General features: G+C 38.4%; 1 protein-coding gene and 1 pseudogene across 9 annotated transcripts in view; one reads left to right on the forward strand and one right to left on the reverse strand.

The window, feature by feature from the left end:
- The first annotated feature begins 517 nt into the window (after nucleotides 1–517).
- Nucleotides 518–23,453, forward strand: part of BICD1 (BICD cargo adaptor 1) — a 177,816-nt gene continuing 154,880 nt past the window's right edge. For 7 of the 9 annotated variants that reach the window (XM_033117928.1, XM_033117930.1, XM_033117931.1 and 4 more), the window contains exon 1: nucleotides 655–867. In XM_033117928.1, the coding sequence (XP_032973819.1) occupies nucleotides 655–867 (213 nt within the window). Of the gene's footprint in view, nucleotides 868–23,453 lie in introns of all 9 variants that reach the window. The other 2 variants (XM_033117934.1, XM_033117929.1) reach the window with 2 other exon arrangements.
- Nucleotides 14,863–15,242, reverse strand: LOC117028252 (60S ribosomal protein L34-like; annotated as a pseudogene).

Raw genomic sequence — 23,453 nt, forward strand, 5'->3', positions numbered from 1 at the left:
GGCTCCCTCCCCGCGCGCCCCCGGGTGCAGTGGACAGCGGCGGCGCCCAGCGCACCCGGCGGGAGGTGCCTCGGGATGTAACCGTCTGATTCTTCCTTCCTCCCCCCGCGCTGACTCCATCCGCCTCCCCGCCCCCTGCTCGGTGTCCCGGCCAGGCGTGAAGGGAGGGAGCGGGCCGGAGACTGCATCATTCCGCACCGGCTGCAGCACAGCCAGAGGGAGCAGGTGGAGCGAGCGAGTGAGACGCGAGGCGAAGCGCGCGGGGCCTGGGGGAGACCGCAGTGACGCTGCCCGGGAGACATGGCGGCCAGGCGCCTCTGAATAAGCAGAATCCCGAGCCCCACGCCGCCTCCGGCCGCTGCAACCCGGGCCATGCCGCACGGCTGCTGACCGCACGCAGGGGCAGGCCCAGAGGACACATGCGGCAGCAGCTGCCGCCTTGCCCCTGATCCTTTCCCCTGCATTCTCCATGTTGCATTTCACGTCAGTTTCTCGGGTAGGGTAGCTAGCTGCATTGCTCTGCTCGTTCACCCAGCTACACTTTTTCTTTTCCATTTTTACCCTTCCCTCCTCATTTCCTTCTCCCTTACCTGCCTGCTTTGCATCCATCTCCCCCACCCTGTCACCCGCCTCCTGCCTCCATCCACCGGGGCTATGGCCGCAGAAGAGGTATTGCAGACTGTGGACCATTATAAGACTGAGATAGAGAGGCTGACGAAGGAGCTCACAGAGACCACCCATGAGAAGATCCAGGCTGCCGAGTACGGGCTGGTGGTCCTGGAAGAGAAGCTGACTCTCAAACAACAGTATGACGAGCTGGAGGCTGAGTACGACAGCCTTAAACAGGAGCTGGAGCAGCTCAAAGAGGTGAGTTGTGTGTCACCTACTCCCTCCTCTGTTCTCCCCCCGCGCCCCCCCACGCCCACTCATCATTTATAAAGAAGTCGATAAGGATGCGATTGAAAGGATTGTTTCTTCATCTTAGAGCCCTTTGTTGATAAGAGAAGATTGAAAGAGTCCATTGTTTTTCCCATAAGAGGAAAATTGCCCAGGAAATGAATGTATAAGCAGGAATTTGGGATGCAGTGGCTGTGGGGGAGGGAGATTCATAAGAGTCTTGAAGTCTCAGCACTCTAAGGCGACATTCTACTAGGTTGGAATGTGTAAATCAAACTTCTGAAAACTGCTGTTAGTGCAAACCCAGGTTTCCGTGACAATCCCATAATCCCCAAGGTGATAAGTAGGTTTGTGCTGAGGACCCACAATTGCAGGAGGTACAATCTATGGCACCTCTCCGCCTTCTGCTGAATGTAACCACTCTGATGAGAGAAGGAGCTGTTAGAACATCCCGCCAATCTCATTTGACAAAGGCCGGGCAATCTTGATTCTCCTTGGCTTTAGTTATTCTTGTCAACTGGCTGCGGGTGAAAAACAACTCTGCTGGGTGATCCGCCTGCCTTGATATCACCTGAGTGAGGCAGGCTGGGCCTTGCACTAGTCTTATAAGGTCACCCTGACCAGGGAATAGTTAACCCTCCTACCAATGGTCCGAAGAATGGTATAGATCAAGTATGTGGGAGCTGTGCATTTCAAATGAGGCTCTTCTTTTTGAAATGGCTGTATTTATAAAACTGGAATATCACAAATAGACACTTGTCCTCTTTAGTCTTTTGGTATTTGGCTTCTTTTAAAGACTGGCTAATGCATTGGAAGAAAATACTGAATATGCTTTGATTTACTATCAAACACTCATAAGAATACACATATTATTGAAGGAATTCAGTCTTGTTTTATCTGATTCCTGAGGCACTATGGGTAGCGAGTAACCAGTTATAAATTTAAATGTACACACTGCTTTTCTTTGTGGCAAGTCTTTATTTTTTAGGTGCATAGAGACATTTTAAATGTTAACTTTAATTTGGTATATAATATTATCAATAATGTTTTATTATCAATAATGTCTTATAATGTTCTCAAACAGTTTTTTGGGGAGGGGCATATTGTTTTGAGTTGTTAAAAATATTATGATAGAACTAATCAGTTTGCCTTCTAATTTAGTATATAATATGGTGAGCATTTGTACTTTTAGGTACATCTTATTTTTATTCTGATGCCTACATACCAAAAAATAAATATATGGTAAAAATCCTACCTAGAAATCTGATTTTTGTGTATCCGGCTGTACATTTCTAGTTCATGTTTGTCTGACCACGTACATGTCTTAATAACAGCTGGACCTTACTGGTATTTTCCAACTTAGATTAGGTCCTAGGCTGATATGTTTAAATTCAGTTATGCTAAATCTTGTGAAGTCAGGAAACAGGATGGTGAGTGTAATTCTCAGAGATGTTTTGATGCTGAGATGTTTTGATGTTGTCTACCCCTATCACCACTGCTTTGCCACGAAGAGGAAGTACAAACCAGTCAGTGTTAAGCCATCACCTCCTTGATAAAGGACGTAGACATAATTGAATGAAATTTAATGAAAAGGAATGTAACTGTTAACTGACTCTGCTCGATTGAAACAACTCTTCTAGGGTTATTTTCTGTGCCATTGCCCTTCCCTGCGTAGTAAACGTTAATGCAATTGTCTTGCTATTACTAGACCATGAGCTCTTAGGCAAGGAATCTGTCTTAATTTACTTTGCATCCAAAGTGTTTAATGCAAAGCCTAACATAGTGAGTGTGCAATAGATATTTTATGAAATAATAAATTTATACTGGAAGAAGATACCTTTATCTAGCGTTCACTAGTCAATATTGGTTAGTGTCAGAGAAAGACTAAGAAAATTAGAAAGTATAGGAAGTGACTAGTATTAAAAACTACCTGTATTACTTTCTTCAGCAATAATGGGAAAAATGAGAAAACAGTGTTTTGTAGGAATAGTACAATACTGGTTTCTTAATACAGAATAATGCGAATACCAATTATAATTTTTTCTATAAAAATTTTGAGGCATATTTTCTTCTGTATAGCAGGAGGTTAATAAGAATTTATCAGGATTATTTTTACCAAATGATACTTGTTTACATATGTGATTTGAGTTGCATTTAGCATAAACGTAATTCAGTTTTAGGTTCCTAATGACTGGTTTATACAATTATACACTAGTAGGGTAATACAATAATGATTATACTTCATTATTTGATAGTGAGACCTGTTATTTTTATCCTTTAGCTAATATCATGTGTACTTAGTTGGGAGAATTACTTAAATCAGCTAAGTCTGTCTCAATAATTCTTCCTGTTTAAAAAGTAAATCCAAAATAATTGTGCAAATGAAGATATTCCAGTGATGATGTCACACAGAAGTCATTTTTGAAAAATATACTTTGTGAGTGCTCTGATTTTCCAGAAGAAAGTTTTGTTCGTATCCAGCTATATATAGTAAATGATGTTGCATTATATCTATGAAGCCAAATATAAAATAAACCTTTGGCTTATTTTTAGGCTCTGTCAACAAATATGATTCACTTACAAATAATTGGACCAGTTTATGGGAATGTCAACAGAAAAATACTGTACTAAGTCCACACTGGACATTAGTGATTTTCAGTGTGGTAACATGGCTCAGTCTTTACAGGTTGTTTTGTTTCTGAGAACCAGCACCCAGCAGTGTTGCTGCCTTTCTCGCCAGGCTGTGTGCTGTTAGGACAGTCATGCAAGTGAGCAGTGTTGCCTGAAGATGTGCAAAATCAAGATAGTGAGGTCATTTGTTTTTTTTTTCTAGCCGTGTCTTTTCTCAGTCCAGATTGCTTTTTGGCCTGGCTTGAGACCATTTAGAGCTCTGCTTCGTGTGGACATGATTGCTGTAATTCTATTCCCAAGAGAACACACTTCAAAGAAAAGTACTAGGGATCTGGAAAAAAGGATGACTTCTGATGTCATCATGTTCTCCTTTTCATTATCCTTGGGCAGCTGGACAAAGCCACATGTCCACAAGAATACTTGACCATGGCTTTATGATTTCGCGAATATTAAGCATACTTGCTTTTCAATGATGTGATGGGCACACGTGCCCAGTTCCGTTCAGGGCCTGGCTGACTTTATGTTTGGGATGTGCGTAAATCAGCACTGCGCCTGTCCCCAGACCAAAATGGTGTTTGAAGACCAGTCATTCTTCTAAAATAATTGGAAAACTAAAAATATACAGGCATTTAAAGAAAACCCTAAAATTTAAATTTAAGTTATTTTTTAAAACTTAAAAAATGGTTAAAATATTAAATGTAGTGAAGTTTAAAAAGATCTCCAAAGAAAGGCATGATTCAGCATTTCTGGTATCATTTTAGAAAACATCCGCGTGACAACTCTAGAAAAGTTTTACACCTAGGTTACAGTAGACAATGGACTAAGAATCTTCAGCTCATTTGCTCAAACCTGACACCAAGGATGAACACAGCTGCTGAAGAAGCACTTTCTGGGTGTTGAACATCTTCTTCTAGAGACAACTTTATGCTTTTACTAGGCTATAGTGAAATCATTCAAGAAATAAACATTTAACTTACATACTTTTAGAGATTGTCACATTAGGGACCGGATTAAAGCTATTTAATTACCTGGCTTCATCGTTAAAGAGCTAATATTTTACCCTCAGATGTTAGAAAGATTGTTAGCTTATTTATGTCTGTAAATTCTATTCATGAAATCATATTTGGGGGGAAACCCAGCTTCCTTTTCCAATCTATGAATAAACATATAGAAAGTTAATGTTTAATTTATTTACCTAAGCTAGTATTTTCTTATTGTTTTTAAAGAAGATATATTTATATGTATCACATTTATTTAAAGTTAATTAAAACATCTAAAATATATCAACGTATGGTTGTTTATCAACCTCAACAGACATAATAACTTTGAATCACATTTTTTCCCCACGCAATTGCTTTACCTTGCATCATCCCTTCTTTTTATTTCAACTCAACATTTCATCTCTAGCAAAGTTATTTCTCGGTTATCATTTAGCAAGATTTTATAATCTTTCATCACATTCACCATGTTTGCATGAACACATACAGCAACCATGGTTTGAAGATTTACTTCAGAATTTCATGCTTACAAATATTCTGCTCTATTGTCCCCTTAAATACACTTTTGTACTTTATAGATATTACATTCCAATTTTGAAAATATTATAGTTATTTGCATGTTGAAATATATATAATAAAGTACTGTCTCGCACATAAAGTTACGCCTGTAAATATGGCTTTGAAGGAGAAGAGGGCATGAAGAGATGCATAGTCTTACTATTAATTAATTATGCTGAAGAAAAGGTATGTGAAGTCAGGCGGCAGGAGATGAAAGTGGGAAAGTGGCAGTAAGCACATTTTGTCTTGGGAATGGGAGACCGTTGAAAGGAAATGAAAGAAAACACTTAGTAACTGTGTTTGGTGCCTGAGGTCTTATCTCATTTAATCTTCAAAGTAACTCAGAGGCTTATTGCCCATTTTTATAGATAAGAAAATAATAAAAATAATAAAGCATTGTGTGCACTATGTACCAAGCTCCATTTAGGACTAGGTGCTTTTCATGCCTTATCTCTAATTTTTATAATAATCCTTTTACAAGGTAGTATTACTTGAATTATACAGAAGAGGAAGGTACGCCGGTCTTAGGCTAAGGATTCTTCTCGAGGCCACGAAGCTAAGTAAGTGATGAAACCTGGTTTGGGGTGGGAGCCTACTTTCTTATCACTTCACCATACTATCTGAGAGGGTGAAACATCTGTCCCAACTGCAGTTTAGAAGGTCATGGTGTGGTCACAGAGCGTGGATGGGAGCTGTTCAGAGGCCGTAGGGATAGTGAGGAGGGGACAAACCTAAGATCTATTTAGGATGTGTAGGATGGAACTTGGTGTTGGCTATGACTGGATGTGGAAAGTGAGGAAAAGAGGAGAGTTGAGAATCTCAGAATGGATGGACGGTGGTTCCATTCACAAAGGAAGGTCCTGCGGGGAAGAGTAGTTTTAGAGGGTGAAGGTGATGGCAAGGATGTGTGAGTCTTTTTACTCCATGTTTTCTTTGAAGGGAGACATAAGTTGCATGATATTCAAATACTCAACTCTCAGTTTAATAAAACAAATGAATAATGTGTGCAGTTGGTTGTCATTTTGTTCCAACTTAATTTCCAGAATATGGAATATAGAACAATTTTAAGTACATGTTCACTAACTGATTCAGATTGCATTCGGAGTTAAGGGGTGTGCAAACTTAATAAACAAGGGGCAAAGCAGCCGGGCAGGCGCAGTGAGGACCCAGAGGGCCTGGTAAACTGACCTGTTAGGACAGGTGGGCTGGGAGCAACCGCATAGCCTTCCCTGGCTGATACTTGAAATTCCATTAGCACTTTTATGTTTTGTTCGTTTGTTTGTTTTGGTCAAAAGAGTTTAGTTGCTCTTTAAAAGTTACAATTGTGTAATTATGACAGTTTATGACAACAATCCAAGTTAAATAAAATCATATACAAAGTAATAATTTCCTCTTCCTCTCCTCGCAAATCTGTCTGGATTGCTAATACTTAGGTGAGTATTCTTTTATATGTGTTTTTCAATATCTTTACATATATGAATTCATACGTAGGGTTTTTTTGTTGTTCTTATTTCTTTGTTTTTTTAAAAGTGGGATCATGCCATCATGATTTTTCATTTAATAGTATGGCCTTTTAAAATGCAGATATTTCTAGGACTGTAATTTTAAGGTACTGATGTTTAAAGTGTGAAGTAAATGGGACTGATTAAAGCGGAAAACCAGAGAGCCTCGGGGAGCATTGACGCAGCTGGGAGTGGGGTTGCTGGTAGGTGCCCAGGTTCTGATTGGGTGGTCAGCACAGAGCAAGCAGGTGTGGGCGTGTGTGTGAAAGACACCGATGGAGTTTGTTTGGCTGTCCCGTGGCAGACTTGTGTGATAATACCAAGGAAAAAAATGGAAAGTTTTGTGAGTGAATTAGCAGCGAATTTGATTTCTTGTCTTTTCGGCTGGATGGAGCGTAATAGGTGGCTGGTTTCCATGGCCGGCAAGAGCCTGTCCTGTCGTGTGGCCACATCCTGTCCAATCTGGGTCTTGGCGAGAAGCCTAGATGATTCAGGCAACTGGGGCTCATTACATCATCCCATCTTTGCCCTGTGATGGTTGAGTTTTGAGATTGCTGGTTATGATCTTATTCAGCATCTTAGATTTAGCGTGTTATGCAGGCAATGGGGAGAAGAGCGTACAAGAGAGGAAAATGTTCCACAAAAGTGTTCTCCCTTGTCAATGCATACCTTGTCCTCCTGGGATTTAATTACTTTGTCTATAAAATTAAGAGGTTGGAATAGATAATCTCTATGATTTTATCAGCTCTAAACTTCTGTGATGCTGTATTTTAGAGTTACCTGGTCTACTTATTTATCTACCTGTCCTTCACTTTTCAAATTCATTCTAGTTTTTACAAAGTACAGAATACTGTTGCTTAATTGCAATAATTTCCCCCTAGCCTTTAGGGATATGCATTAATTGTTTTCTGCATTTTTCCTTCTATCAGGTTTCCACTTTGGTCACTCAGTTCCAGCCATAAAAATCCACCTGTTTTCACACTTGCACTTTATCTCCCCACAGTTTTTTTTTTTTTTTTTTTTTTTTAACAATTCATAGTTCTCTTCTTTTTTGAATAGTTGGCCCAATCTCATTTCCACTCTGGATGCACTTTACCTTTCTAATCACATCTATAATGTCAGAAAGCTGATTCATTGAGTTTGTTTTCATTGACATATTTGTACTTGGCTTCAGAGAGCAGAACAAGGCCCAGTGGGGTCCCTGGGAGCCAGATTTTGGATCAAAATAAAGAAGTAACAAGTAGTTTTCCAAGAATGGAATGAGGCATCCTTCTTTAGGAAGTAGTGAGGTCCCTGTCACCAAAAAAAATTAAGGAATTTCTAGCCAACCACTTGCTGGGAATACTGCCTTGGAGGGTTCATGCTTGGGAAGGGGTTTATATCGAATGGTCTCTAAGGTGCCTCTCCTAGTCTGAATCTTTCCAGGTGTTCCAAGTAATTTCATGTTTCTGTTTTTTATACTCCCTTCCTTTCCACCAGATTACAGTGTTTCTAACATGGTTAAATATTTCTGTTTTAACGTTTAACATTTAGCATTTGACAGTATTTAGGACTTTTGAATATTTGGAATATTTTCAAAGTGTATCAAAAGTTTATCTTCATTGTGATTTATGTTTTGATTTTCAGAAGAAAACTGGTGCATAAGAGAAAAGTTTAAGATGACTTCATCTGTAAATTTGGGGAAGTTGCAGTGTAACTTTAAAACTTTATACATTTTGAAGCTATGTGTTTGCTTTGAGGTTGCAGGGTGGTCTACTGCCTCCAGGATTTGTCTTTCTTTCTTTTTGATGCTTCACAAAGATGAACGTTTATTCTCAGAGATATCTGCTATTTGAGGAAGATAAACATTTCGTACCAGGAAACTGCAAACCTATTTTCCCCAACCCCTTTTGTTTTCTTCCCCCTTCAAATGGCCCCCAGAGCCATCAACAGCTCACCTGCCATCTCCTGCTGGGTGGGCTGCCCTTAGTCACCAGCCCAGACTGAGTGTTAGCTTCACTGCTTTTCTGTCTCCCCTCCCACAAACCCCTAGGATAGGACAGTGGTCTCCAGGTATACCCCCATTGCCCTGAGCCCCCTGCGGCCATCTCTGCCTTTTCATATATCCATTTATTGGTTTATTGATTATTTATTAATTCCACTAAAGCCACCCCCCAGGTGTTGGGCCCTGCCCTACGCCACGTCCCCCACCAACCCTGGGGTGTCCCATTCTGCCCTTCCAGCTCCCTAATCTGCATCAGAATCTTTGTTTCCATACACACACACACACACACACACACACACACACACACGATTATATGTTTTGTCATTTACACTTAGTCCAATATTTTATCATCTACATTGTCAACTATTTACATTATATACCAATCTGAGTTTTTCCTTTTGCTTTAGATTGCCCATTACTTCTTGTTCTGCTTCATCTATTCATTCACAAGTTTGTATTGAATGGCTCCCATGTTGAGCAGTACGCTACTTGCTAAAGGTAAAATGTTGAACAAGACAGATAAGATGGAGCTCACTGAATGGAGTTTATCTTTCAGACCTGGAAGACAGTTTGCAAGCACACATGGGCTTCAGATGTGAGAAATGCCATGAGTGAAGAGATGGAGACGGGCTGGGGAAAGTCTGCTCAGAAAAGCCTCTCTCAAGAGGTGACATTGAAGCCCACACCTAAATGATGAGAAGGAGCCAGTCCTGTGGAGATTGGGGGAAGTCATTTTTAGGAAGAGGGACGAGTGCAAAGAACTCTGTAATTAGGGGAAATGATAGGTCACCGTATCCTGTAAAAATAACCATTCATATTTGAAAAATGACCATCTATAAAGTAATAAATTGACTTTAGGTTTTTTGAATGAGGTTTTTATCTCAACATTACAAGTATTTGAGCAGGGCCTACTTACCCCCCCTGAGGGCTTCTTTTAGGAGAGGTGGGTGAGAACCAGTGACTTTCAATAAAGACTACTCATTAGGACCACCTGGGTGATTTATAAAACTACTGCTGCCCGTACTCCAGGACAGTTCAATCAGAGTCATTGGAGGTGGAGCCCGCACTTCAGTACTTAATCCCCCTCCTCATGGATACTCCAGGCCGAGACTCCTAGAAACTTTCAACTCTGGAGTTGAAAGGGACAGAAGTGTTTGGTAAGAAAAATTGGGAAGTTATGAGCTAATATGTAAACCTTAATTGCAGTCTTTTTACTTGTCTTCTCTATTTTGGGGAAATGAAGACACTGTAAAGCCTTTCAGAAAACCAACAACGTCATCAAAAACATAACTGCATTAGTTAGATGTATGTTAAATGACTGCGTTTAATTTTTATCCTTCAGGGTTGTTAAAAAAATTTCTTGTAAAAGGTGTCTGTCTCCTTTGTTTTGCTTGTTTTGTTCTACTCTGTTTGAGTTGTTTATGCCAACTTTACAAGTTTAGAAATAGAATATTAAAAAAGAATTGCTTTGATGGATTGATCTTCAACTTCCAGAGTTATTTTCCATTTGTTCTTTTAGTTATACATGCTTACTGGTTTCAAATATTTTATAGAGAAAAAATACTGCTCTAAAATGTAATATTTATCCGCTTGGTTCTATCTTTAAATTTAGAATTGAAAGTAAGAAGCTTGTTTACATGTATGGGAAGTACATAATAACAGTAGCAATTTCCTTAAGAATGTTTTGTTGCAGTTTGGCGTGGGTCTGTAATAGGAGGTTCAGAATGATGGGTCTTTGTTTTTCTCTTGCACACTGCAGAGTAATGTGGAATCAAAGGCCACTGCTGAAGAGCCCTCAGCCGTCAATTTTTGAAACTGAAAGACGTTTATATTATAACGTGGATGTGCCTTGTTGATAAGCCTCACTGTTTGCCATTTTCTACATCTAGAAATTTAGGTGATTTTTGAAGTTGACCTCAGTGTGGGGTAACTAGATGGAGACAGGAGGAGTTTAATCTTGTACGTGACTTCTTTTGTTGAGCTGAAGATACTGGCATCTTGCAGGTTATCTCTTTGTCATATATAACTAACCATTTTTCCCCCTTTTAAATCACAATCTGGCTTTCTGCTAATATTGGTATGTGCACAGAGCCTTTAAGCTCAAAACGTCAAGAAAATATAATTAGGAAGGAAAAGCAACAATTAGAGAGAAAAAGGAAATAATGTGATTCAAAACCAGTTATAAATACCGCTTGACTATTCGGATTATTTTTTTTAATTGATAAGGTTCTTAATTAGTATTGATAATTCAGAATTAACTATTGTTAAATGATCTGGTTCTAAGAATCTGAGCAATAAGAAGATCCCCTTATTGTTAATATTTAAAAATAATTTAGAATTAGAACGCTTTCTTAAGAGAGTCCTCAGGTCTTTTATCTTAATCATTGTAGTTACTTCCAACCCAGTTTTATGTGATTTTTTTATTTTAGTAAAATAAATCATATATCTTTGCAAGTCACATTGACGTGTTTGGGATAATGTGAGCTATTATTTGCTACAATTTAGACCAGGGTCTCAAAATTACAATTACATTTTTAGACAATAATCTCAGTAAGACATTTCAGGAAAAGAATGAAAAGAATTCTAGACCAATGATATTTTTGATCATCACTGATCAATTGCAAGTGAAAAAATTTTAAGTTGCATTTTAATTTATGATGCCAGTGTGATTTAGAAATTAGGAAAATGGACACCAAAGTAAATACTGTGAGCTGATAGATCATTGCATAAAGCCAAAACATGGTTCGTTCATTCCTTCTTCCAATATTGATATATTTAGTGCCTTCTATGTGTTAGGCATAAATCTTGGTGCTGAGACTACCGTAGAGAACAAACCCAACAAAAATCTCAATGCTCCTGAAACTTAAATTCTGCGGGGCTTGGGGGGATGAGGAGGAGAGACAATGACAAAACGAATAAGTAAAATAGAATGTTAGATGGTCCTAAATGGTATAGAGAAACATAGAGCAGGGAAGAGGGAGAGAGCCTGTGAAGTGGGGAAAGGTTGCCATTTTCAAGAGAGTAGTCAGTGAAAGCCTCCTTCAGAGGGATGGCAGGGAGGCCGTCTTGCTGGAGGGCATTCAGTGAAGGGGGTGAATAGAAAATGAGATCAGAGAGAGCAACCATCAAATGGTGGTTGTTACCAGAACTTTGGCTTTTGCTCTGAGTGAGGTAGGAGACTTTTGGAGGGTTTTGAGAAAAGGAGTCACAGCGTCCTACAATTTTTCTCCCCAAATGAGATAATCTTGGTATATATTCAAGCAAGACTCGAACCTCCTTCAGGGAGAAGGAGTTTAAATTAACCTGGGAGCTTGTGAGATATGTTGTATTCTTCCACCTTCACTCTCTCCCCATAGCAAGTGTTTAGTTTAATAGATGTTGATGGTATTGCATTGATTTCAGTTAGGAAAAAAAAAGATGAAGTTATTAAGATAGCCGGCTATTTTGAAAAGAGTTTGAAATAGACCCCTTGTTAGAAAAATCACCATTTGTTTGACTAATTAAACTACTTTACTTGAAAAGACACTGTGCTGACTTGCCTGGTTCCTTGTACCTGATTACCCACCTTTCCTCTACTCTCTATCCCTTATTCTGGAGCATAAGAGCCAAATCTAAAGTAACATAAAGACAGTTTCAACATTGTGTTACTGGTTCTGTGCTGCAGTTGATATTGTGGTTCCTGAGAGCCTGAAATGAATGCTGGTCATTTATTCATTTCTTTATGTATTAAATATTTAGAGAGCATCAGTTATATGCTAAGCATTATGCTGTGTATACAAAAATGAAGAAGACATAGTCTTTAAATTAATTATTTACTGTTGGAGGTAACGGACATGAATAAATGTGATTATGCTATTTTATTCAAAAGACCATAGGCTTTGGAGTCAGAATGAACTGTATTTCAATCTCTTTGGTAGTTATGTGATCTTAGGCTGGTACTTAACCTCTATGAACCTCACTTTTCTCCTCTGTAAATGGAGGAAGATAATCACTGTGGGTGTTAAAAGCAAAAATCCACGTAAAGCATGTAATGCAGTTCCTGACAAATAGTAAGCACCTGATAAATGATGTAGGTGATGGTGATAAAAATAATAATTAATCATAATATTAAAATAATCGTTGGCTGGGTTTGACAGAACACCAACATAGAGGGCAGCAAACTCAACCTAAAGGAATCAGAGAAAATGTCTTGATTAAGGCAACAAGTAAGGAGGCATAAGGAAAGAGGAGGGATTTTTCATGCAGGTGAGAGGAGCCGAGTCGTTCAGGAAGAGCAAACAACCTGCCAAGGAGGGAAGATTAGAGAGATTGTTGCTTGTCAGCAGCCATGGTGTTGCAGGAGGTGGTATTTGTAATAGAATGAGAAGTGGGAGGTGAGCGTGGACCAGTGGTTTGGAGCCCAATGGTAAAGGGTCTTCTAATGATGTTTGTCAGTCCCTGGCAGGCAAGGCCTTGGTGTCGCTGACAGTAATGATGTCTGCCACGGGAAGGCATGGCCTGTGAGAGCCAGGTCCACTGACACTGCAAGAAGTACCTCCAACTAACAATTGGTCGGGAAGTCCCATGCCCAAGACCACAGAGCTACTAAACATGAGGTCAGCTGCTCCCATGCCCCCTGTTTGGTGTGTTTTAGCCTCATGGCCTGCTTTGAATTAGAGGGTGACAACTCCCCAGTCTTACCTCAGTTGTGACCAGGTTGCCTAATTGCCCCTTCTGTGTGGGTTCTCAGTGTCCTCTGTCCTTCCATATGGTTGGGCTGCGGCTGCTGATGACCGTGGTCTCTCACACACCCCGCTGATTCTTGACTCTCTGAGCTCTGAGAGCCACTAACATCCTACTGTCTTGATTTAGATTCTAACCTGCTGCCCAGACAGGTTGGATACTGAGCTCTGTCCACACTAGACTTAAATATTCCCTTGCCCATTGGCTTTGAGAATTAGGATGAATTGACGTTTTTCTCCTCTCTCTTGTCTTTTGTTTCCGTTGCCTTTGATTCAGGTTCAACCTCCATTTTGCTTCTCCTCTGGGAGAGTTTCCCTTATTCCTCTTGAACAGGTCAGGCCACTTATAGGAATGCTGAAGAGCTTAAACTTTATTCTATATGCCATTGGGAAAGCATTGAGAGTTTCAAGGCAAGAGAGTAATATAATTAGCTTTACGTTTTACAACTGATTTTTGGCTTTATTCTGGCAGTACAGTGGTCTAGGACCTCTGACTAACCCTTTTGCTGGGAACAATTAAAAATGCTAAATAAAATATAAAACTAGCCCTTAAAAATGCACGAATAAATTTTCTTAGGATGCTCAGTGGCTAAAACTGAATTCAGACAAGAACCCTTAGAAGTAAGCAGTGCATCAAAGCTGACTGTCGCTTTGAGTGCATTTGCTGAATTAGATAAAACTGAGAGGAAATAGTAGACAAAACCTAGAACTCCGGCCCCACCCCCCAAGTTTTGGGCCCCAAAGGACTTCATGCTCCGTGTAAGGGAGAATGGATATACTGGCCTTCCCTACCTCCATCGGGACCACATGAAAAATTGGGGTATCTCTCCTCAGACTTCATATCACCAATTAAGGATTGGAGACTGTTCCCACAGAGAGTGTGTACGTGTATGTGTATGGAGGGGATGAAATCCCAAAAACCCTGAAGGTTAGAATTTAGAGTGATCCCAGGTTGGTCACGCATGCAGACATCTGTCAGAAGCATTTGCAAACTTGCTTTGAAGAACCCTATTGTCGTGATGGGCTACAAAGAATCTTCACAAATAATATTGTAAAAAAAAATATGAGCCCGCAGCAAAAAATAAAATAAAATATACAAGGAACAAGGTCCCATTGGCTCCACATTGTCCTTACTTTGTCTTGTCAAACTTTAGAGTATTTGTCTCACTGGTAGATGTGAAAGGGTATCTTGTTGTAGCTTTAGTTTGCATTTTTGTGACCATTAGCGAGGTTAAACATCCTCTTAAATATTTACAGGCATTTATGTGTCTCTTCACTGAATTTTTTTCTAATGTCTTGCCCATTTTTCTATTGGGGTTGTTTATATTTTTCTTATTGATTTGTAGGAGTGTACATCTATGTCTGTATTCTGTAGACTAAGCCTTCTCAGTTATATATGGATGTTAGAAATTTCTTTTCCTAGGTTGTGTCTATTCACTCTTTCAGGCGTGTCTTTTGATGAAGAGAACTTCATAATTTTAATTTAATTGAGATGTTACTCTTTTATGTTTATAGATTGTGTTCTTTTTTTTTTTTTACAGTAGAACAAACCTTTTAATTGTTTTTATTACTCAACAAAGCTTAGTTTTTAATTTAGATTTCTGACTCTGTGCTTGTGCCTTCAATACTTTCACCAATGATTTTCTGCTCCTTGATAAGGAAAGCACAGAGCTTGATCCTGTCACGGACACATTTAGCACACATGGCTCCACCATAGGCCCTGCTGACATAGTTTTTCCTTTTAGACAACCTCAGAAGTGAGAACTTTAGATCTCCCAGCACGAACTCCACAAAGTTGACCTGGGCACACGCCACATGTATATTTTCGTGTATTCCTAACCTTCTTGATATAAAGGTGAACAATTCTATTACCTGGGGTTCGGGACAGCCTAGTTTTGTTAGAGGCTGTATTGTAGGACAGTCTCCGACGGTATCTCAAATGCTGGACCATTCCCCAAAAGAGATAGATTGTGTTTTTTGATTCTTGTTTAAGAAAGCCTTTCTTACTACTATAGGGTCATAAAAAGATTCAACTATATTATTTTCCAAATATCTTATGGTTTTATATTTATATGGAATTGATATCTGTGTTTTCCATAATTTTTCATCATAATTTTCTCCTCATAAAATTGGATAAACATGTATCTCAACACCACCAGTTACTGAACAGTCCTTTTTTCTTCCACTAATCTTCAATGTCTGCTTTGTAATAAGCATAGGCCTATTTCTGGACTATTCAGTTTCATTGGTTTGTTGTTCCATTCCTATGCAAATACCACATTGTCTTATTTGAGCTTTACAGTATGTTCTGGCTGGTGGAATACTTCTCCCTAGTTTGTTTTTAAGGAGCCATTGGCTTTATAAGTCTTCTTCTTTGCTCCCATTGACTCTTTGCTTTGATATGGCAACATTTACAAGGAAACATTAAGTGAATAAGGGCAGATCATACTGTTTATTTCCATCTCCCCAGTAAGTAAGAAAGGGAGGGGATGCTGGATGTCCGACTGTGGCTGTTCTAGACTTTGTGTACATTTTAATAAGAACAGCAGGCAAGCTCTAACAAAGGAACTCAATTGTCTAAATAGATGTTACTATAAACCTTAATGGCATCTGTGATCTAATTCTTAAGAAGTTACTTTGGAGAAAAATATTGATAGCTTTTCATAAAGCATTAAAAAATATACAGTGTAATCTCAAAGTCCCTTTTGTGGCTTTTGAGCAAGCCAATGCATGTTTCTAACTTAAACAAGTATCTGAAATATCTTATTACCTTGAGCTCTGTAAAAATTCTTTCTTTGGTTATTTTCCTCTTATCACAGGCATTGAAAAAGTAAATTTTCACACTAGTTCCCAATTAACAGGTCTATTTTGGTATAAAGAACATCATACTCTTGTAAAATTTATAACTTTTATGGAAAAGGCTCAGATGAAATGCTACCTAAGGAGGAATTAATTTCTTTTTATCATTTTACATTATGTATTTCACTTTTTGTATTATGAAAAATGTAATTGTTTCTCTTACTTAGAAAAAATTCACAGTGTTATTTGTGCTCAGATAGTTTTAAAACAAAATTTTTCTTCTGTTCATAGTTTAATTATATTTTCAAGTCAACATTTGTGTTTTTTCTCTTCATAGCATTAACATATGGAGAGGAAAAGGTCAGCAGTGATACATCATGTTAAAAACCCTCTGTAATATTAAAAAATAAGACCTCTCCAGTCCCTTTTTTTCCTCATACGATTTTCTTTCTCATCTTCTTTTATCCCCTCACTCGTCATTAACTTTACCCTAGAGTAACAAGGATTTAATGAATCATTAAGAATAAACTCTAATTAGGAGAAAATTCCTGAGACTCTTTATTAAACATTAGTGTGAAGGAAATCTTCCTAAGCAAGATATAAAACTTAGACTCAAAGGGCAGAACTGACATATCTGGTTGCACAGAAATGTCAAAAACGAATATGATAGACACCATAAACAAAAGTCAAAAACAAGCAATAGATTGGAAAAATAATGCAACCTGGATGACTTACAAAGATTATCTCTAATGTTCACCTCCTGTAAGTTGATTGAAAACAACAATGACATAGTAAAAATAGGCAAAGACTGTAACTAGACCAACTGAAGAGGATTTGCAAATAACCAATCAACATATTCAAAAATGCTAAATCTTAGTAGTCAGTGAATGCAAATTAATAATAGAGACTAGTTTTGACTTTTTTTAACCAATCAATTTACAAAAATTTTCATATTGATAATATACAGTGTTGGAAAGTGTGTACAATGTGAGCATTCTCATACATTGTTTCTGGAGTAGGAATTGCTGTAAACTTTGAGAATGTGATCTGGCAGTCTGTATTAAGATATAAAATACAATGCTTGCGCCCAACAATCTCATACAAACTATAGGTAATCGTATACCAGTCTCCAAATACCATTTGTCAAAGAAAAGCACTGTTTAGCATTTAGTATCTAATCTAGACCTTATCTAAGCATGGATCATATATGTCTGGAACATAGACAGAATCAAATTATACTCATTCCTTAACATATCTTCAGACTTGTTTATATTTAAATAATGCTTCTGTATATTTAAGTAAAATAACATTTTAAAATCTAGATGTAATCCTATACATCCCCACTTATTACTTCTCCCTTAGCCCATTTCTTAGACCTGGTTTGAACTTTTGATTTAGCACTCTCAAGGTGTGATTTAAAAAAAAAAAAATTATGTTGCATTCTTTTTCAACTCTTCTTGGTTTTGAAAATTTGTTAGTGAGCATTTTTGAAGAAAGGTGATGCTCATTCTCTATTCTGGTGGATTCAGGAGTTGCTCCTCCCAAAGGAAAGGGACCACCATCACTTGTGCTTATTGTTGCCTCCAGAAGCAGTCCTGCCCCTGCTCTATTGACCATATTAGCCAGAAGAATTTATACATTTATGCTGAGGTTTGCAAAAATACTGTGCTCACATTATGTGAAAGAGGTTGATACTTGGGACATTTTAGATTTATGTTACCTCCCTGTGCTATGTGAAAATAAAAGTTGTGGAATGTAGAAACAAGTCTTTGAGAATTCATTGCAAAAAGGAAAACTCAGCACAGGACACAAATAACTAGTGTGGGGGCTAAAAACAAATACTTTTCCTCCCACCTTCCAAGTTTTCTAGCTGGGCTAATAAAAAACAAAACAAACAGATTAACAGGAGAAAATGAAGTTAAGACATGCATACAGGAAATTCACATAAGCATGAAAATTCCAAAGACAGTAAGGTAAAATTGGGTATATATGTTATTTTGGACAAAGCAGAAAAGGGGAATAGGGGCCAGATATTTCAAAGGAAGTAGGGCAATTTGCAGGTAGTTGAGGAAGAGTGGAACATACATGGGAGGTAAATTTTTGCTAGGCAACCCAGAAATGGTTAGACACAGAGGGTAACGTAGTAAACAGGCCTCTGCTAGATGCCCTCCCAACTACCATACTCAATTCAAATTAGGCTGCTAAGGAGAACATCCTGAAATATCCTTCCTGGAGGAGGTCTTTCCTTCTCTTAGGCAGAAAAGGGGGAGGGTGAAAGGTTCTTCTTTAGTCTTGTTTCTTAATAACAGCTTAAAATCAGTATCCCAAAAGGCAGCTTTAGGATGGCAAAATTTTGGTCTCCTTCTCTTCACTAGAAATGATGGTTAAATGACATTTCAAAATGAAGTTGTCATTTGAATTTTTTTTTTTTGATTCCCAATCCTAAATAAGAAAAATTATCATAGACATTTATTAACTTCACAGGTTATTATTGAACCCTTGTTATGTCACAGGCATTGTTAGGTGCTGAGGGTACAAATTTCTTGCCCTCAGGGGGTTGACATACCAAAATAATAATTTGGCATAGTGATGTGTGCTAAAAAGTAAATAAAGCAGGGTAAAGGAATAGCCTGTCAGGAACGCTAGTGGGAGGGACTGTTTTAGACATGAGGGGCTTTCGAAGGAGATGATATCCCAAGTGGTGAGAGGGAGCAAGTGGGGAAAAATTTCAGTGTCCTTGAGCTGAAGGTAACGGTGAATGGGAAAACCTGGAATGAGCTTGGTGTTTGTGAAAATGGCCCGGGTATTTCTGGTGTTAGGGTGCAGCGATCCTTGGCAGTGTGGAACTGTGTGTAGAGCACCGTGGATTCCTTGCAGGATGTTTAGCATCCCTGGCCCTGCCCACTAAATGCCAGTGGTGTCCCACTGCCAAGTCAGTGTGATTTCAGAACACTCTCACTGTACAGCACGGTGACTCCAGTTAACAATCCTGTTGTATATTTGAAAGTTGCTAAGAGAGTAGATCTTAAAAGTTCTCATCACGAGAAAAAAATCTGCAACTCATGCTAACGGTCTCTACACAACCATGTGTGGTGATGAATGTTAACTAAACATATTGTGGTGATCATTTCACAATATATACATATATGAAATCATTATGTTTTATCCCTAAATGAGTACAGTGTTATATGTCAATTGCATCTCAAATTTTTAAAAAATAAAGAAAAAGAAAAATCTCACACAACCCCTTCTGCCCCTGGGGTGGGGGGCGGGCGCAGTATTACCCTCAACTAGAACCCCAGAAAGCTGAAGGGAGGGAGGTAGCGGGACGTTAGAGAGGCGGATGGAGAGGTGGACAGCAACCAGGTCCTTGAGCCCTGGTAAGAAGTCTGGATTTTATTTTAAGCATAATGGGCAGCCACTGGAGTCATGTCATCTGATAAATGTTTTAAAAAGATCCTTCTGGCAGTTTTTTGCAGACTGCAGAAGAAGCGAGCCAAGTTAGGAGGCTTGGACTGGGGGAGAATCTAATAGGGGAGAGAAATGATCTGATTCAGGATGCATGTGGAAGGATTTGCTAATTGAATGTGAGAGCAAATGAAAGGGAGACATCAGGATGGCTCCTAGGTTTCTTTCTAAGGAGCTAAGAGGAATACAAAGAAATCATATGGTAAGGAGAGAGAAAATGAAGGAATGAAACTATTTCACAATGCAATTTAGGAGATTATTCCATATTTATTTGAATTTGAAAATTCCACAGATCCCAATTTTGATGCTTTGTTTAAAAAAGAGTTTAAAAATGTGTCTGCCAAAAGCATTTCACATTCGGAAAGGAGTCATCACTGACGGAAAAACAAGCATCATCCTATAGTTATTGTGCGGTATGATGTAATTTACTGGACTTAAGTTGGCTGCATTTCACGATACACATTGAGGTTATAGCCATATTTCTTAGTTTCTATTACAAAGCTAAAATGTTAAGTCATTTTTCGTCCTATAAAACCAAACAAACTAGCCATATATACTCTTATTATCTTGTGACGATCACCCCATCCAGTTACTAAAATGGATGTCAGTATTTTTTAAACTAAAGAGTTAAAGTAATTATTTATAGGAAGTGATGTGTATACTCTAGAAACATGGACACTGGGGCATAAATATATCCTTAAACTGGAATTAAAGTAAAAAAAATGTGACTGATACAAATAACAGCTTTCTTTCCCCTCTACGTGAATCTTTATTGACTTACTTGCAGTGCTAGATCATGCTATAGTTACCCTGGGTCAGGGAGGCCAGTGAAGAAGATTCCTGAAAACACTGATGTGATCTTAGTCTGCAGTAAGGAAACGCTGTCCAGAAAGTGAGGATAAATGTTGGTCCATCCACTCCTGGAATATTGTGTTCTTAGGTATAATGATCCAGGAACCAATGGGTGACAGATACGAGGATACAGAGCTCAACTTAGTATGAAGAAAGACCTTCTTTATGGAAGACTAAAAACAGAGTGAAAATTAGCAGGCCTTCCGAAGAGAGACTGTCCTGGTTAGTGGAGATGTGTTAAGTAGAAACCAAAAAGCTACTTGGTACAGATATTGAGGAAGTGGGTTGAGCATTTGATGAATTTGGAGCAGAGGGTGTCTAAATTGTTTTTAGCACTGTGAATGTCATTAAATGTGCCTGTCTCATTAATACAACAGAGGTAGAATGAAGTCCTGATAACAAAAGTTACACCAGTCCTGTGGTTTGTTTTGCAGTGTCTGCTTGCTTGTTCAACTACAGGTGAAATACCAGCTAGTGAGGTTGGCCATCCCTCATCTAGAGCAGAGATTGTAAACTGGCATTCCACCGGCAGAACCCAGCCCAGGCAGTTAGAAACATTTGATGTACGGAACTTTGTTTTTTAAAATAAGGATAAAAAGTCTAGATGTCAGACCTCTTTCAGAAAAATTAGACGGTTTCACAAAGCCCTAGGCCCGCATTTCTGTGTGACATCCGAGGGCTGGAGCTGAGCGAGTCGTTCTCCTTCAGAAAGGGTGTAAATCTCCACTTTGCCACAGTCCCCACTATTCCACTTCATTTGCATCATCTTACTGTGTTCCTCCCTGATTTACATTCTCTGTCACTTCCTTGTTGAATTTTGAGTTTTGACTTCTGATCTGGATGCTGACACTCTCTTGCTCTTTTAGGGAGGAAGAACAAAAAAGGGGAGAGGAAAGTCAAGAATGAGAAAGTAGAGGAGCTGGAGGAGGAGCATAGGGACTTAAGAAGCCCTAAATTTCATTCTGAGTTCTACCTCTTACACCTCAAAGCCTCCATTTCTTCTTTTTCTGAATAGGAACCATCAACAGGACTGATGTTTATTTTTGAATGAGATAGTATACACGGGAGCACCTGTCATCACCTTAACTCAAAATGTACACTCTGGTAAGCTGGTTAGCTGGTTAGCTGATGTCTCTCTGTGTTTTCCCGTAAAACCTGAGGCAACTGTAATGAACCCCTGTCCTGTGATGATTGATTTTTGTGTCTGTTTTCTTTATCAGATTCTTTATGTCTTATTCAACTTTTTATCACCAAGCACTGCACTTGCCATTTTGAGGAATAAATGAATTAATGAGTGCATTTTGAGGATGGGGGAAAGAAAATAGAGAAAAGGGAAGTGACTGGGCGTCTTCCTTCTTCTGCCTTAGATCCCCCTTCTTTCCTTCCCGGGATGCCCAGTCTCTTAGTCATCCTGTGAACTCTAACCTTTCCAGAAGGATGTCCGTTCATACTTATGTGGACCGTTTGTGCCCAGGGTAGCATTCTTAAGAAACTGAGGTGGTTGTTTGCTAAACATACCCCAGTTCTGTATTTAGGAGCTTTATTCCTTAGTTTACTTATGGCTCCAGAACTAAGCTTTTAGTACCTAGAGCTAACGTACTGTTTGGTTTATCATGACTCTTGTTTTCACTGAATATTTAGTATTTTAACGTTGTTTAATTAACAAGTTATTTTGCTTTTGTGACCTGACGTAATACTCTCAAATATTTATTGTAGTGATTTATTACTCAGATATACTCGTATATTTTTTTCTATATTTTCAAAAGGAAAAAGTCATAGAAAAAAAGAGAACAAGGTAATGTGTTTGGTGTATATTTACTGGAGCATCTGATATGGTTACTCTATGTCATATAAAGCCTTTCATATTTAGTGTCTGCATGTGCAACCAATGTTCCTTTTTGTTATGGTATCACAATATATTTAGTTGTATCTATTTGATTAAATGGTGTCTTTTGTATGTTTCCCAGCAGTGTGGCTGTAGAAGAGCTCTAAACTTTATCAGGAAACTGGGATTTAATTCATACTTTCTGTTTACTGGCTAGGAGGCCAAGGCCAAACATTTAAACTGCAAAAATTGCTAAATTGTATTTGCTGCCTACCATGTAGTGGGTATTGTGCCAAATATTTAATACATCTTATTTCAACACTCTCAATAGCCTGTGAATCTGTTGACTCACTTGCAGTGCTAGATCATGCTATATAGTCCCAAGGGTTTTTATTATTTTCGTTATATGGATGAAAAAATTGAGTCACAAATAGATTAGGTAACTTGTCTAGTGAGTGATGGAACCAAAATTTGAATCAAGCAGTGTGACTTCAAAACTTGCATTTTTAAATAATAATAATAAAACAACAATGATAATGTTACTATAATGGTAGAAGTAAGAGCTCGAACTTACATAATGCTGGTTATGGATCAAGTGATTTTCCAATGCTTTGCGTATATGGATTCAAATTCTACTTTCTTAGTTCATAGAGTTATTATGAGTATTAAATATGAACATGTGTATATTTACATGTGTATATACATATAAATGCTACGGAAATTGTAAATTAACTCTAAATTCCTTAGGTGGCATGACTGTACATTCACACATAAGAAGAAAAAACTTTGTAATTTGATAATATCCTTTAAAGTGACCAGGAGATAGTTTGCTGCATGCAGGAAAGCTACATGTGTATTAATTTCATAAAACAGTATGAACAGTAATGGCTTGGTCCTTCTTTAGGAAGTTTGTAGTTCAGTTTCCATTTTCTTTAAAACTTTTTACAAAATAGAATTCACACAGTGCTATTATTTGGCAACTGTATTACAGCTTCATAATGGTGTGGGGGGGTGCTAATTACCTGTTTTGTGAGTCCTTGTGTTTGCTAAGGTTTAACAACATTCACTTACCTTTGCTGCTGAGGTCGGTTACAGTATGCCATCCTATCTTTAGCCATGTTTTCCACATAGACTCACTCTGTTTCTGTAAATTATGTATTTGTCATATCTCTGAGAATTAAGGCAGAGTTTTAATGGCTTCTGCTGTACTTCTTGTGT

The sequence above is a fragment of the Rhinolophus ferrumequinum genome, chromosome 10 (genome assembly GCF_004115265.2).
Source record: "Rhinolophus ferrumequinum isolate MPI-CBG mRhiFer1 chromosome 10, mRhiFer1_v1.p, whole genome shotgun sequence".
Lineage (NCBI taxonomy): Eukaryota > Metazoa > Chordata > Mammalia > Chiroptera > Rhinolophidae > Rhinolophus > Rhinolophus ferrumequinum.